This window comes from Capra hircus (assembly GCF_001704415.2).
Source record: "Capra hircus breed San Clemente chromosome X unlocalized genomic scaffold, ASM170441v1, whole genome shotgun sequence".
In the NCBI taxonomy this organism is placed as follows: Eukaryota; Metazoa; Chordata; class Mammalia; order Artiodactyla; family Bovidae; genus Capra; species Capra hircus.
This window is the reverse complement of record NW_017189517.1, coordinates 10,958,390-10,974,409: the sequence shown is the minus strand read 5'-3', so window position 1 is coordinate 10,974,409 and position 16,020 is coordinate 10,958,390. Positions and strand designations below refer to the sequence as shown.

General features: G+C 38.0%; 1 protein-coding gene across 2 annotated transcripts in view; it reads right to left on the bottom strand.

The window, feature by feature from the left end:
* PHF6 (PHD finger protein 6) overlaps positions 1 to 14,758 on the bottom strand; it is a 47,684-nt gene extending 32,926 nt beyond the window's left edge. For both annotated transcript variants that reach the window (XM_018044252.1, XM_018044251.1), the window contains exons 1-3: positions 14,596 to 14,758; positions 10,491 to 10,674; positions 10,148 to 10,249 (exon numbers count right to left, since the gene is read on the bottom strand). In XM_018044252.1, coding sequence (XP_017899741.1) covers positions 10,148 to 10,249; positions 10,491 to 10,628 — 240 coding nt within the window. In that variant the 5' untranslated portion in view covers positions 10,629 to 10,674; positions 14,596 to 14,758. The remainder of the gene's footprint in view (positions 1 to 10,147; positions 10,250 to 10,490; positions 10,675 to 14,595) is intronic.
* Between the last annotated feature and the right edge of the window lie 1,262 nt (positions 14,759 to 16,020).

Here is a 16,020-nt window from a genome sequence, read left to right as displayed (position 1 = left end):
GGAGAACAATCCAATTGAAGGGGCAGAGAATGAGCAGAGAGAATGAGGAAGAGATAAAAAGACAATTAAAGACATAAAAATCCCAATTAAAGTTAAGAAACTAGATAGGTGGCTAGTATACTTTTCTTTTAAAAAATATTGTGGAAAATAAAGAGGACTTCTACTGGAAAAAAAAAAAGTTGAATAATAGGAAAATAACCCCTACACAGCAAGGCACTAGCTGGTTGGACCAGAGTGATGTTATCCTGTATTCCTCTTTACACAAAACATTTATTTGCCCTTCAATCAGTTATAGGCTCTATTGAGCCCTCATCAGAAAAGTGTTAACCTGCCATTTAACACCATGCTTGCACTGCAGTCAGAGTTCTCTCAAATGTGGAGAAATGAAAGTTAACCTGATGGGAACACATTTTTCAAGGACAATGGTGGACTACTTCCTCCTTGAAAAAAGGTCTTTTCCCACATATCAAATACACCTATCAAATATTCTGTTGAAGGCCAACTTCCTGTCTTCAGGATAGGCATAATGTCAATTCTCAGCTTATCCTGCCTAACCCTGATTTCAAGTTCTTTAAATAGAGGTGAAAATTTCTTTGTTGTTAATGATTTTTCTTTTACTTTTATCCCTCTATTCAGTTTGCTATCTAGTAGACCTAACAAATTCAACAATCTGTCTTCCAAAATAGGGAGATTAGAAAACAAGACTCAACAGATGTTTGCATAACATGGTATCTTTTTATAATTTTTTTTAATAAAAATTACATATATTTAGGATATACAGCATGTTTTCATGTATATATACAGAGTGAAATAATTACTATAATTGAGCTAATTAACATACCCATCTCTCCAGTATAGTTGCCATTTTTTGGTGCATTGGTATAAGCCCCCGAAGTCTACTGTCAGCAAATTTCCAGGATACCACAGAGTATCATAAACTATGGTCATCATGTTGTACAACAGATCTCTAGACTTATTCATCCTACGTAAGTGCAACTTTGAAACTTTTGACAAACATCTCCCATTTCCCTGACTCCTCCAGCCCCTGGTAACCTGGGTTCTACTCTCTGGGAAGCTATACTATATTAAGTTGGGCCATACAAGCAGAGTCTCAAGGAGCTAATCCACAAACAAAAGAGGAACGAAGTCAAGCATGAGAGTAGATGAACAGAACTGAAAGGACTATGACTTAGCTAAAGTCCTGCAGGAGCCTGAAACTCACTCTACAGAAGGAAGAAGTCTTAAGTAATAAAAGGACAAATACTGCTTTGTTAGCAGCTATGGGGGAAACTCAGGGAAAAACTCAATTAAGACCACAGACAGAGACAAGGCAAAATAAATGAGATACCAACTTCTAGGACAGGTAGAAAGAAACAGCTCTTGAAGAAAAGTTCTAAGACTTAGTTTGCCCAGCTCAATTGCTGTGTATCTACTATGTACGTCAGTAGCTGACCACAAGTGTATAGGTATAAATTCTCACAGCCAAGTACTTACTACTCTCAAGACACATGTTCCAAGAAAACTGCTACAAATGTACAGAGCATGTAAGAGATTTCCAAAAGAAAAGTCTGTAAGGAAAAAAAGGACCAAAAGCACTTGGAGTTGGGACTAGAGTACCTAAGATATTTTCACAGGAGAGATGAGACAAAAAATTAAGTGAGAGCAGTTTACCTTACACTGGTGTTTGTCACTTTGTATTTTCTTAAATAACAAAAAACAATACCTCTAGTTATTAATAATAAAATAATTAAGTCTAAATGGAAAGCTAGAAAGCAAAACTAAACTCTTAAAGTTGTCTAAGTCATTTAAAAAATGACTTGATAGATTAGGACTTTAAATTCTCCAAGTGCTTCTAAAAAACAGGGCCACTGAAAAGTACTTTATTAGAGTGACAGACTAAATCTAAGCAGTTACTGAATAAATAATTTCAGAAGTCTTTTAGAAATCAGAGGGCAAGGAACTAATAATAAATAAGTAAGCCTATCAAGCTCTTACTTAACCTCGTCTCCTGACCTTGCTCTCAATATCACATACTCCAACTCCATCCAACTTTATGAATCACTATTATTAGGGGAAGCACACTGATTGAAACTGCCCACCCTGGCCAGGCACCATAGTAACCATTTGCATGAGTTGTTTTATGACAAGAGATCCTGATAAGGAACACGGAACTAATAAGCCACCACCAACAGGAAGAGTTCGGGAAAAGTCAAAAGGAGACACCACGTGTCCATCCACTTCCCAGAATCCCTCTAGCTAGCATCTATCTTGGCTGAGCAACGCGTGTGCCACCAAGGAAAGACTGCGAATTAGAATGACTGACCAAAGACCACCCGGAAACTAATCCCATCACCATAAAACCCGAGACTGCGAGACTCAGAGCCACAGAGCAGAGCAGTTCTCCTGGGTTCCTTTACCCGACTGCTCTCCACCCGGGTGCCCTTTCCCAATAAAATCTCTTGCTTTGTCAGCACACGTGTCTCCTCGGACAATTCATTTCCGAGAAGAGCCCAGTTTTGGGCCCTGGAAGGGGTCCCCCTTCCTGCAACATTATGAGGAATAGAAATTCTCTTATTGGAGCTTTTGAAATTTGTTTTACTTATCTGAAAGATTCAGATTCAGAGTTTTTCGGAGCTCAGATCTTTATGTTTAAGCTCTTCTAAGATGTAGGTCTTACAGGCTGAGGGTACACACTGCTTGCTATACTTAATCTGTGAACACCAAAAATCCATGCTCAAATAAGTACCAAGACATCCCTTCCAAATCAGACATAGATTATTTTATATTATTGGTTGAGTTATCTTCCATTACCACAAGTAATTACATAATGACATAAATTTACAGTATTCTCAACTGCAAAGAAGTATTAAATGAAAGCAAAGGAGAAAAAAATTTGAATTTTTAAAAGATTAATTTATTCAGTAATAGCCAAAGACCTGATTTTCTCCATCATTAGACTTGAAGTTTCTCTTTGGCCTCACATTTATTCTCTTTAGTCACCTCCAAAGTAAAACAAAGTTATTTTTCTTTTTATAAATGACAGGTAAAATATCTGTACACATTTCATCTGCATGCCATAATCTGAGCTTTGAAAACAATTTACAGTTATATGAATACCTTCATGCTGCATGTACACTTAGTTACACAGATGACAATGAAGCCAGGGAAATTTTCTGGAAAAAAATTTACCTGTTTACCCCCAAAAATACTCTAAGGCAAGCCCAATTTGGCCCATCACCTGTCTTCACAAAGAAAGTTTTACTGGAACACAGTCACACTCACTTCTTTGGGTACTGTCTATAACTGCAACTAAACAATATGGCTAGCAAAACCTTAAATATTAAGTATCTAATCCTTTATACAAAGTGCGCCAACCCCTGTCCTAAGGCAATGATCCATAACTGAGTGCTCATCAAAAATCATTTGGGAACCTTTTTCAACCCACCCACCCTTCTTTCTGATTGCTGGTTAAGTATCCCTGATCTAAGGATTTAGTAGCACCATTAAGTCCATGGGCATTTTGTGCTTCTTTGTATGTAGTAAGCAGTGGTAACATTCTATACACTTTGGGTGCTTCATTTTACCCTTACTGAATGCCAAATAAGCCACATACTATAAATAGCACTGGAGGTTATATATGTATAATTATGGCAGATTTGCATTGTTGTATGGCAGAAACCAACACAACATTGTAAAGCAATTTTCTTTCAATTAAAAAATAAATTTAAAAAATAGCACTGGCATTTACTACTCTATACTTGTTAAAAGTACTTCCTCCTCCTTGAAACTCATCCCTCTTTGAGTTCTACAGTATCACTTTCCCAGTGGAACACACTTCAAATGTCACTCTCTCTGAAGTCTTCTGATTTCTCAGGTAGAATTAATTATGGTCCGCTCTCCCAGATCCCCTGTGGCATTCTTTACATTCTAAGGCTAAAGTACATTTATTCATGATCGCATACAAAGTGTCTAACATTGTGCTTGGTACAAAGTAGGTGCTCAATTAAGTATCTGATAAATTGACAGACAGATGATTTCTAGACTCTGGATAGAGGCCTTGATGAATACAATGCCTAAGGAAAACAACAAAAATTTAACACCCTACTGGGAGAATGAAGGTTGAAGAAACATGGAAACGTCCTTGTTTGAGGCATACACAGCTCTTCACCCTCCTGAACAAATAAGCAACCTGATCTTTCTTTCTAGATTTCTCTCATTCCTCTTTAAACTGCTAGAATTGCAAACAACACTCAAACACTGATTAACCAAAACAGAGGAATTTTATGCTTATACTCTTTATCTCCATGGTCAATTTACACCTAGCCCATTATTAAAGCTTCACACTATTGTCCCATTGAAGCCCTTCCCTCCTTCAAATTCAGCCAACAATTAAGGAGTGCCCACTTAATAGAGTACAATTGAGCACAAATGAGATGTCAAGCACCATGCTAAGTGTTTTCCATGCATTCCCCCGCCCCCACCCCCACTTAATCCTATGCTGGGCAAAAAGAATAGTCTCTGCTCTCCCAGAGCTCATAACACAGTGGAGAAGAAAGGCTTGCACACCTGTAACAAATACAATGCAGGGTGTTAAACCCTATGTCAAAGACGAAGGTTGAGTTGGACTCAAAAACCGGAGTTCTGAGAGGCAGCTAGGAGATGAATAATCTCAGTACATGCACAGCAGTGGGGGACAAGTGATATTCAGGAAACAGCTAGAATGAGATAGAGGATGAGATAAACAATGAAAATGGTGGGTTAAGTTATGCCTTCTGAAGGGTAGATATTCTATAGGCAGAAAGGAATCAGTAAAGGTTTGGAGTCAGGGAGTGAGCGATATTAGGTTATAAAGGTAGAGATCAAGTAATTACCAGCAGTATGCTGGAAGGATGGAAAGAGAAAGACTGGATATAGGGTCGCAATAAGAAAGAAGGCTGAGACATCCCAGAAATAGAATCGACGTGAGTGATATGGAAGAAGGAAGGTAAAGGATTCAGAGAGAGAATCGGGTTTCAGGGCAAGGAGACGATGAACAGTGGAACAGACAGGCTGAGTTTAAGATGCCTGCAGGACATCTAGGTACAGCAGACAAGTATGCTGCCATTATTGTATTTCATTTTCCACAATGTGTATCACTTGTCTCCTGAAAAATCCTGCTTTGCCCTTCCCTTCCCTTCCCTTCTTACCTGAGTTGAAATTCCTGTCTAACGTTTAAAGACCCTGCAATCATCCCACCTTTCTCAATTCTAATCTATTACTGCCAGTCTCAGTGGCCCATTCTCATACAGTTAACCTATTTCATGGACTCATACTTTTTTTCCCTTTTAAATCTTACCATCTCTGGGATATAGTCTTAGCTACTTAAATTGGCATGACTCCTCCCACACAAAATAAAAAGGTGTATCTATAAATTGTCATACTGCAGATTCATATATGCAGATCATATCTAGATTATGATCTCTCAAAACCAGATATCCTGTTTCGCTGGGGTGCCAAGCACTCAACTGGTAGAGAGTAAATAACAAAGTCAATATGTAGAATTGGTCTTTTTATTTTCAGAGGCTACTAAAAATATCTTGCAAGTAACAGAGACTCAGAATATTCTTAGATAGTATGTAGGTAGGATTTTTGTTCTAAAAACTAACAATGCTATTAACAGACTATATTAATAGCAGCCTGATAATGTCCTAAATTCAGTATTATTTCCATCTTTATTAGAAAACTATTAAGTTTTAATTTTAAAATGTGATTTTGGGTTAGGGAGCTTAAAAACAGTCTAGCATAGCCTAGTGATTAAGATTTCTGGCTTTGGAGTTAACTGGCCCTGGATTCAAATTCTAGCTCTGGCACTTACCAGCTATATGATCATAGTCAGGTTACTTCTCTGAGCCTCAGCTTCCTAATCTGTAAAGTGAAAATAAATACCTTCCTATCTCACAATATGACTGTGAGGATTAAAAAGGATCATGTATTTAAAGTACTTAGCCCAGTCCCTAGTACATACTAAATGTTCAATAAATGTTAGCTATCTCTGCTACTGAAGAAGAAAACAGGAAAAATGTTCAGAGGATTTCTCAAGACGTGAGAAAAATTTAGTTTAAAAAGGAGAAAGTTTAGGAATGATCTGAGGATAGTCATCAAGTATATGAAGGACTTTTCATTCTTAACACAAGAAAAAAAATACTTCCCTTAATGGAAAGAGACAGACCTAGAATAAATGACTCTAAATTAAATGAGATAGTTGATTTATATAGAAGGACGAATTTCTCAATTGTGAAGAGTGTTATATAATATTGGTCCTGTTTCAGCTTGCTTGGGTATAATCACAATTTCTTAATATATTTAAACATAAGATAGACCCCAAAAAATTTGTTATATGGCTTGTAGGTAATCTTGCCTAAGGGAAAGGAAAGTGAACTAAATGGCTTCTTAACCCCTTTCGGTCTTAAGAGTTCTTGATATATTTGACACAGGTACCAATTAAAACAGTTCATTATTTGATGTAGATATCTTTTTTTTGATGGGGGGGGGGAGGATTTTAGTTCCCTGACCAGGGCTTGAATCTGGGCCCAGCAGTGAAAGTGAGTTCTGATCACTGGGCTGCCAGGGAATTCCCGCATAGATACTCTTAATGATCTCACCACCTAGCTCCATCCATCAAGAGTATGTTCTTCAATATTTCTCCCAAGTGTCTCCTTAAACAAAACAAAAACAGCAACAATAACTCATAATTTTACTTGGAAATTTTCATTTCTTGGCTAGATAGCTGGAGAAGAAGAGTAAATGGTACAGATGTTGTATCTCCACATATGGATTCAACAGGAACCAGAAACCATTCTGGAAAAAAAAAATTGTCTTAATTGCAAAAAGACTTTCAAATTATAAAAACCTTATATGCTGCCAAATGTCTTGATGTAAAAATGATAAACATGTTCATGCAGAATGGCTTTTCTCTCCAATTCTTGTAGCTGACGTGATCATCTTGAAAAGTGGACTATGGCAGCAAAAACACAGAAACTAGCCACCTGTACCCCCTTCTTTTTTGTGGCTTCCCATCCTCTCAAGACTCTGATGCGCGTGGCCACCTATATATTTACACCTTACACCCCAGCCTCTTCTCTTTATGGTTTCCTTTGGGGCAAGCACAAGATACAGACTGGAACCTGCCTTAAAAGCACCTATGGACCAGCACTCTTGCTTCTCATTATTTTCAGTGGATATTGACCCACTTCTCACCTAGAAATCCAGATGAACAAGAGCCAGGGCAAACAGACTCACAAGATAAAACACCTTAAAAAGTGAATTGTGCTTAGTTGCTCAGTTGTGTCCAACTCTTCGTGATCCCATGGACTGTAGTCCACCAGACTCCTCTGTTCATAGGAATTCTCCAATCAAGAATACTGGAGTGGGTTGCCATGCCTTCCTCCAGGGGATTCTGCCATATGGCAGGTGGATTCTTTACCATCTGAGCCACCAGGGAAGCCCAAAAAGTCAATTAGGGAAGCTGATTATCTAGTTTTCACACAGTTTACCTACTTACATGAAACACTTCACTTTTTCTCTTGCTTTCTGATTTATGCCCTTTTAATTGCTTAGATTACACAGGGAAAAGTAAAGAAGAAAACCAATTTGGTTACTTGACAATATTCCATGTAAAAATGATATAATGGAAGGGCCAAAACTAAGGGTAAAAAGGAGACTTAAAAATTATTTCAAAATTTAACACATAAATGCTACTCTAGTCCTAGGCCCTATGTAAACTATTTAAATTCTGACATTTTAAGAGAAGGAAAGGGAGTAAAATTATACACCTGGCTCAAAAATTCTCTCCTTCTGCCACTATTACTCAAGGCTGGATGCTCACAGCCCCAAAATTTTGGCTGCAAAACACCTTTCCTAAGGAACGTCCCTGGCGGTCCAGTGGCTAAGACTCCGCTATATCACTGCCAAGGGAGTGGGTTCAATCCCTGGTCGCAGAATGTCAAAAAAGAAAAGAAAAAAAAATCCTTCCCTAAGGTTAAACTCTTTACATCTTTTATAGCACGTTTTAGTTATGCAACATCACTGTATAGCAAGCAGTGATACAGCATTATCCATTTATACTGCTGGTAAAAATACAAATAAGGTAATGACTTATCTAAAGTTACATAATGTATCAGTGGCAGCTATTAACAAAACAGGCCTCATGAATTCTCAACCCAGTAGGCTCTTCATTAGCCTACAACAATGTTAGCAGGGTCTTATTATTACTTATGAACAATAACTACAACAGGGCTGCCATTTTTCAAGTCTTAACTATGTGCCAGGCAGCATGCTAGGTCCTCTACAGTTTCTTTTTAATTCTCACAATATCCCTGGGAGGCAGGGACTATCGTTATCTCCTTTAGGCAAGTGAAGAAAACACGGCATAGAGGAGTAAAGAACTTGTGCAGGGTCACCCAGCTAGTCAGTAAGAGAGCTAGGATTCAAATCCCCGTCTGTTACTATAGCTTGTGGTCTTAACCTCCAGTTCTGTTCTACTCCCTAGATCAAGGAATAAGCTTAGTTATGCATAACTCACTAGGGCAGAAAAATTAACTCCCTACATCTTGCCATTAAAAATTAATCAAGACAATTTATAATAGTGAAATTTGTACAAAGTTCTGATGCTTTCTGCACAAAGGGGAAATTTTATCTAATTTAAATAAATTAAATCTCCACTGAATTTAGCAATACTGATAGATGTATATTACTGCTTCTTATAAAAATAGGCATCGCATTTGTTAGTAACACAGTAACATCAGGGACCAGACTGCTCCTGTTCTGACTAGAGCAGCCACATAGAATAACAACAATGCTAACAAGTCAGGGTGTAGACACATTTTCTATGAATATTCATCATGCCAAGGAAAAAACAATGGGTGATAAGGGTTACAGTACAACTAGTTTCAAATAAATAGTACTCTTTCTTCATATCCAAATTGGTTTTTAAGGACTAGGAAATAAAAACATACTGCTCCGGTTCTCAAAACTCAGCAAGCACAGTAACATGACGAAATCTAAAACCACCAAATGATAAAAAGATCACATTTTTTTAAATGGGGCATTCTATTGTTATCTGCAGTTTTGGGGATGGGAAAGATAAACATTGTCATGGTTAAGGTCTCATTGCAACAACAACAACAAAAATGTCTGACCTCTAAATTCCCATTTCTGCCTATAGTGACTCTAGAGTTTAAGACTATTTATCCTAAGAACAAATCTCAAATGTTCTCTTTGAACTTCTTCATACTGCTTTTATTTTTAAACTATAGAAAACTACTTTTCAAAATAGATTATTCCCAATATCAAAATGATAGCCCTCCTTCCCATCAAGATTCTTTATGAAGTATGAGATTACTCAGTGTCTACATGTCCTGCCAAACCCATCTATAAAATAATGAAACACTTAATAGTGAAGCTATTGAAGGTACATTTACAGATTCAATAAAGAGCTTAGAAGAGAAAAATAACCAAATAAGAAGAAATTGTTTCAATGTAAACTATAATGCATCAAATACCACCTGAGACAATACTACTTTTCCACCAGAACAATACAGTATCTTGCCAAACTGGTTACTTGGTAGTGAAGACAACTGCAGGAACATTACACTGGTGAAGTTTCAGAAAAACTGTAAAATTCACCAAAAGTTATCCAAAGTCATAAATACTGTGTTGTATAACTGAATCACAGTAAATACAGTGTTCAGACACTGCTAACATTTTCTTGTTGAAACAGTTCTGTCATCTTCATTTGTAATGATAACAATTACTTTATCATGGAAAGTAAAAACATTTCAGAATTTTAATTTTAAAAAAAACTTGAACAATGACTTTAACATAAAAAATTCAAATTAAGCAAACTGCTTGTTTCTAAGTCAACACAGCCCCCAAGAAGATTTTAATACTTTGGGGGGGGGGAGATAAATATACATATTGATTTACTCCTTTTTTGTTCACTGGCAGACAAAACTAGCCTTGCAATTTGCTGATTTGGGGGAAAAAATAAGACTGCAATTTTTTAAAAATTACACTCAGTTAATAAGGCAATACACTTTAAAATAAGCAATTTCCTCCTTAATGAGCTTAAAATAAGTTTTATTCTCAAGAGGCAGAAATAGCAACTTACCAGCTTCGTGCCTCTTTTAATTTCCTTTTGGACATCTTCAATAGAAAATCCACCAAGACTTTCGTTATCAGAGTGTGATGATACCAAAGCGGATGAGAAGAGCTATAAATTACATTTAAAAGAAATTAAGGTTCATATAAAAAGAAATTACAGTGAAACGTAATTTATAGTGAATAAGATGCTAAATTTAAAAGGAAATAGTAAAGTAAAAATGACACAACATTAGCGAGGAAGCACTTCTTAGCCATTTAACTGGTTTTGGTGTTGTTTTGTTTAGTATTCAGGACTATTCATGGTTAAGATTCTCCGCTTCAGGTCTCTCGGCTGCTGCGCGCATACTTACCATACACTTATGGTGTGCTGCCACCTTCTGGTTTTCAGATATTAGTAACTGTCCACATTCCTTGTCTCTATTTGACTTACAAAAGCCACACTTGCGCTGTCTTGTAGGCCCTTTTTTCTGTTCAACAGAGCTTGACATGATTTTTAAATTGCCTTTAGAATGCCACTTTATGCCTCAAGAAAAGCTACAGAGGATAAGAAGGGCAACAAAATGGTTAATTTGTTTTAAAAATCAATTTATACATGCATGTAAATTGTTTAATATTTGACCTAGGTTTTAATATGTATAATTAAAAATAGCTACTTAGTACAGACAAATGAACACTGAAACCTCTGTAATTTTACAAAGTGTACTATCTATGCATAAAGATAAATTAATGAAGTAACTGGGAAAAATCAAACTGCTCTCAAATTAAGGGACATGTGAAATAATTAGAACTACTTCTGCATGGATAAATAAAACATGAACAATGTGTGAAATTAAAATAGTCATCTGCTAAAATAGTCATCTGCTGACATAATTAATGAAAAACATTTTTCATGTATACCAAGGTGCCCCTTCAAGGAGACAAAGAATTATATATCTAAGAGCAGAGCAAAAACCACTGAGAACTACACAATGTCCAGAGTGAACAGAACTCTTTAATTGCACAATTCTGTAAAGTTCACATATTGATAATCCAACAAATGAGAAATAAATTTTATATAACCATGACTTTGGAAAACTTATTTTTAAAATTTGAGTTCTTTTCAAGTTTAAAAAAATCATTTATACATCTTTATTAGTTTTTGCTACTGTATTCCTTTTGCAAGTAAAGGAAAACATAAGTTTTACAGCAGTCTATTAAAAAACAGACTTTAAGAACCAATCATTTATAAAAACAACTATGTTATCTGACTCTGAGATTTACTCCAAAAGTCTGCTTATTAAAGTTACAAACTGACAGTAGTGTTCTATATGCAGTAACTTTCATACTAAAATTAGTAATACTGTATAAAGGATGGGAAATTTTTCTGAATGAGCCTTCAATTTAGTCAAAATTATAATTATAGGTAGTATAGTCAAACAAAAAAAGGGAAGAAAAGTTCTAACATGAAAGGTTTCAGATTTAGATCATCAGTCTCAACATGGATTCTTCAGAAGAACAAAAACAAATGTAAAATCAGTTATTTGAATTGTGCCGTTTTCCCAAATCAAAAGAAATAAGTAGTTCAGGACCTAGGTTACCATAACACACATTTCAATCAATAAAATCTCAATTTTTTAATCTTAAAACTTACTAAATTCTTTCCATTCTTTCATATATTTGAACCTTTTCATAAAATGCTGAAAACATGGACTCACTAACACTACACACTGGCTTTCTGAGGAGCGCTTGTTCACCAAGAGCAGCAGCAGCTGGATGCCAGCAAGGTGGTAGCTGCAAACCAGGCAGTGCTTCACAATATAAAAACACAAATACTGAAAAGTGAACATAAAGTCACAAAGAAACAGGTCTTCTCATCAATTTATATCTAGGTTTTTCGGTGTAACAAAACTTCACAGGCCCTGACAGTCTCGCATTGATGGGTTTAACAAACTCTTAATGCTATCAACAATTTTAAATACCTCCCTCTTTCAAATGGCATCGGATACTTTACAACAGTACTGTATTCACAGCACTGGCTATAAACTGTGAAACTGATTGAAAACAGGCAGCAAATACTTTTAGGATTAAAGAAAAAAAAAAGAACATAACAGAGAAACAAAAGAAACAAAAGGGGAAGTGTGTTTGCATTTGCTCAGGCAAATATGTGTTCAGTTGCTTTATCAAGAATATAGCTGCCAACATCTTTAGAATTAAATATGCAAAACACCAAAATTCATAAATAGCACCAGAATTTGCTACTTGGAGTTCTAAATTAGCTTTCTTTACTACTGTGCAATGAACAGTAAACACTCTGAGAGCACTGTAATGTATTCAGCATTTTTTCTGGTCATCCTTGGCTAGTTGAAAGGATGGCACCACTACGAATCCAATCTATACAGACATCTTAATGTGTAATTTCTGTACACCCCAGCATAAGCTATAAAATCAGCTTAAGATAAATTCCTAGATTAGAAAATTACTCTTTATTCTTAAAATTAATTCTGAAAATGGTGTCCCCAAAATTCCACCCATATTGAATTCTACCTCTTTCTGTTTATAAACAGATAAATGTCTCATCCTAATTTTGATATCTACTTTACTAGATATCAAAGACCCTAAAATCTAAAAGAGAAAAAAAGGTACACTTTATTTTGCATTCAAAAATATTCTAGTGTATCTTTTCTATCATCAGTTTAAATATAATCTGTTAAGTGAACAGAAACGCACACAAAAGTGCACCAAACCAATTAAAAACTTTCCCCAACGTGCAATGACTAAATGGATTTTTCCACTAAAATTCAAATAATGCATCTGTGCATATCTTGCTAATTTTTTTTTACAACCTCCTTGTAAAACATGAAGTGGAGAACATCATGGAAACAATGACTCCTAGCAAAAAATGTCTTTATCATAAAAATATAGATTTTTATCTAATGCTGCCACATTTGTGGTTTCTACTTAAGAAGAAAAAGGGCATTCCAAGGACCAATATTAAGTTCATAATGATCCATACAATACATGGCATTTTAGTTCTAGTCTAAAAGGTTTTTCCAGGCATGCAGAGATCAAACTTTGATGCTTTCGCCCAACAATGAAACCTTTTCCTTAAAAGAAATACAGCATTATGAATCCTGTTATAAAGCAGAAATAAATAGGCAAAGATACCAGCCTGAGAAACATCGTCTGAAAAAATAGAAAAGCCTGTTTAGTTAGGCTGAAGCAATCAGTGCATTTCTGATTTTCCAAGATGCTGTAAAACACCAAGGTGGCAATAACCTGAAACATCAAGGAGAGCCTTCAAGAACCAACTCGAGAGCTCATTCAATGTCTGGTATCTGAAAGACCATTTTCATAGAAAAACAAAACAAAAACTGCAGTTCCGGAAGATCAAACAATTCCACACGCAAGCAAGTTGAAATATACAGATCAAAATATATATAAACATGATCCAAGAAGCAGTATTTCTATCAGTTACACTGGAGAGAAATTAACGAGTAAGAGACGAACCGGAAGGGCACCTGAATTTGGTTGCACGATATTGTTACATGCTTCGCACTGTTTTTGCGGTTATTCAAAAGGAAACTGAAGGAATTTTCCAGTTGTTTCAAACCCAAGGGTAGAGAAAGAATTTGAACTGTATGAAGAAGACCTGATATTACGTAGTAAGCCGATGAAAAGAAAAGGCATTTCAAAAATAAAGGATTTTTCAACTTCCACGCAGAATATCGAAACGAAGAAATTTCAAAAGAATGCCGAGCTGCTCGTCCATATAATAAAGGATGGTACACAGAACGTACCGGATTCCTCTCCGTTATTTATTCCTCAATACAAACTAGACTCCAAGATCTCCCTCTAATCAAGCGCTAGATAAACTCGCAAAACTATCTCCCACTTAAACACTTTAGCAGGTTCCTTTCGGTCGTGAAGTCAGGGTCCCCTAATTGTCCTTTTCCAATCCTCCTGGATCCAGGAAAAGATCACCCTACCACTTTCTTGAACCCTCCTCCCCTCAGGAGTTCGCCCTCTAATAGTCTTCGTTTCGTATCTCAGTTTCACCCCCAATTCCCCCACCCCGGAGTTTTTCCTCATTCCGAAAGGCTAACCTTCTTGTCATCCTAACAATTTTTCCTCTCACTCTTCCCAAACTGCGAGTCCCCCTCCTCCCAAAATATGTCCTAAGCGATGGGAAAGACTAAAAATTCCCTGTATTTTGTCCTCCTTAAATGTCGCGCCCCCTCCCCCGAAGTCTAGGCTTAAGCCTAACGTCTCCCTCCGCTCCTCCGAAGCACTTTTCTCAGCAGCCTCTTTGCCAAGCGCCTTCAATGAGTGGCGCTTCTGGGGTCCCTGACAATAAAGCGAGACCACCAAGAGTCCCCCTTAACAACGGGCAGGGGCGGCGGCCTGGCCACCGCCATCCTCCTTGTCTTTCCCCGCTGGGCAGAGAATGGGGGGCCCCAGGGTACCGTGGGGACTCACCGGCGGGGCCCGGAGGCGAAGGGAAGGGGAGAAGCGCCAATAAGGGGAAAGAGAAAGAAGTCGATCTCGGTTCTCCGGCAGCGCCTGGGAGCGGGGCTCTGTCGCCGGAGGTTGTTTCCTTTCATTCGAGGAGAGACGGGCTCGCGGAGCGCCCTTACGTCGCCCCCCTCGCACGCAACGACACACTGAGCGTTAATACGTCTCGAGCGCGCCGCGGGCCCTGATTGGCCGCAGAGGGGACAGCTGAAGCCGCCCAGCCAGGACGCATGTGTAGAAGCCACCCCCAGGATGGATCCGGGCAGCAGGCCCCACCTCCTGCTCGCGCGCGTACCTTCTATTCTCCGGTCCACCGCTTAGCCAAGTGTTTGGGGGCAGAATCCTAGGAGATGGAGAAAGAGATTCCAAGATAGCGCTGCGGGTTGGGCGGAGAAGGGACTGGGCTGGGACTAGAAACCGTTGACCAGGGGCCCTGGGTAACCAGTTTTCAACAGTGATTCAAGTGGGTAGGCCTTATCCCTTGCACTTGTTCACTGAGGCCTTTTCACATCCATTATTTCATTGTACTCTCGTGGCATCTCTTTCAGGTCCTCCATTCTCTCGTTTTACTGCCAGGAAAAACTGAGAAGCTGGTAGTGGAGTCAGTCTGCCTGGATTTCAGTCTGTGGGCGAATCATGTTTCACCTCTGTGCCTTAAATTTGTGTGTATCTTTAAAATGGGGATAAAAATAGTAGTTCACGGGTTTATTGTGAGGTAGAAATGTGATAATGCCAGTAAACCGTGTATTAGCGTTCCTGACGTATACCAGGCCCTGTATAAGTTATGAGATTTTTCACAATCAGAAAAGATAAGTGATTTTCTTCATAATTCGCACAGGTAAACCCAACACCTAAACTGAGTACTTTCCTCTTTAATGTATGACGCCAGACTGCGCGAGTTTGAATCTCAGCTGCCCCCACTTCTAGTTCNCCTCATTCCTTCTCTGCCTTTTAATGCAAACCCTTAACTTGCCACCCCTAGGTCACCAAGGTAACGTTCTCAGGCTCCCTGCTCATCTCCCAGCTTAGTTTGGCCCCTCTCACCCTAGTTCCCTAAGTTCAACTCTAAAAACACAATTCTGATCATATTGATCCTTTAGCACTAAAAAATCACACAACGAAAAGTGTAGTCCTTGAATGTGGCCTTCAAGGCCCTCTCCAACCTGGCTCTGATCTGCCCCTCTGGTTGTACCCCTCCACTCTCCAACCACAGCTTCCTTTTACCCTTCCACGCAGAAGATTTTTGCTCTTCTCATTTCCTCATCCCTCAAGGCTCAACCCAAATGACATCTCCTCCCTGAAGCCTTCTCAGATGATTTCAGGTTGGGGTTAACTGCCTCTGGCCTGTCCCATCACGGCACATTAATAAAGCTCTCTTCCTAGCAGATA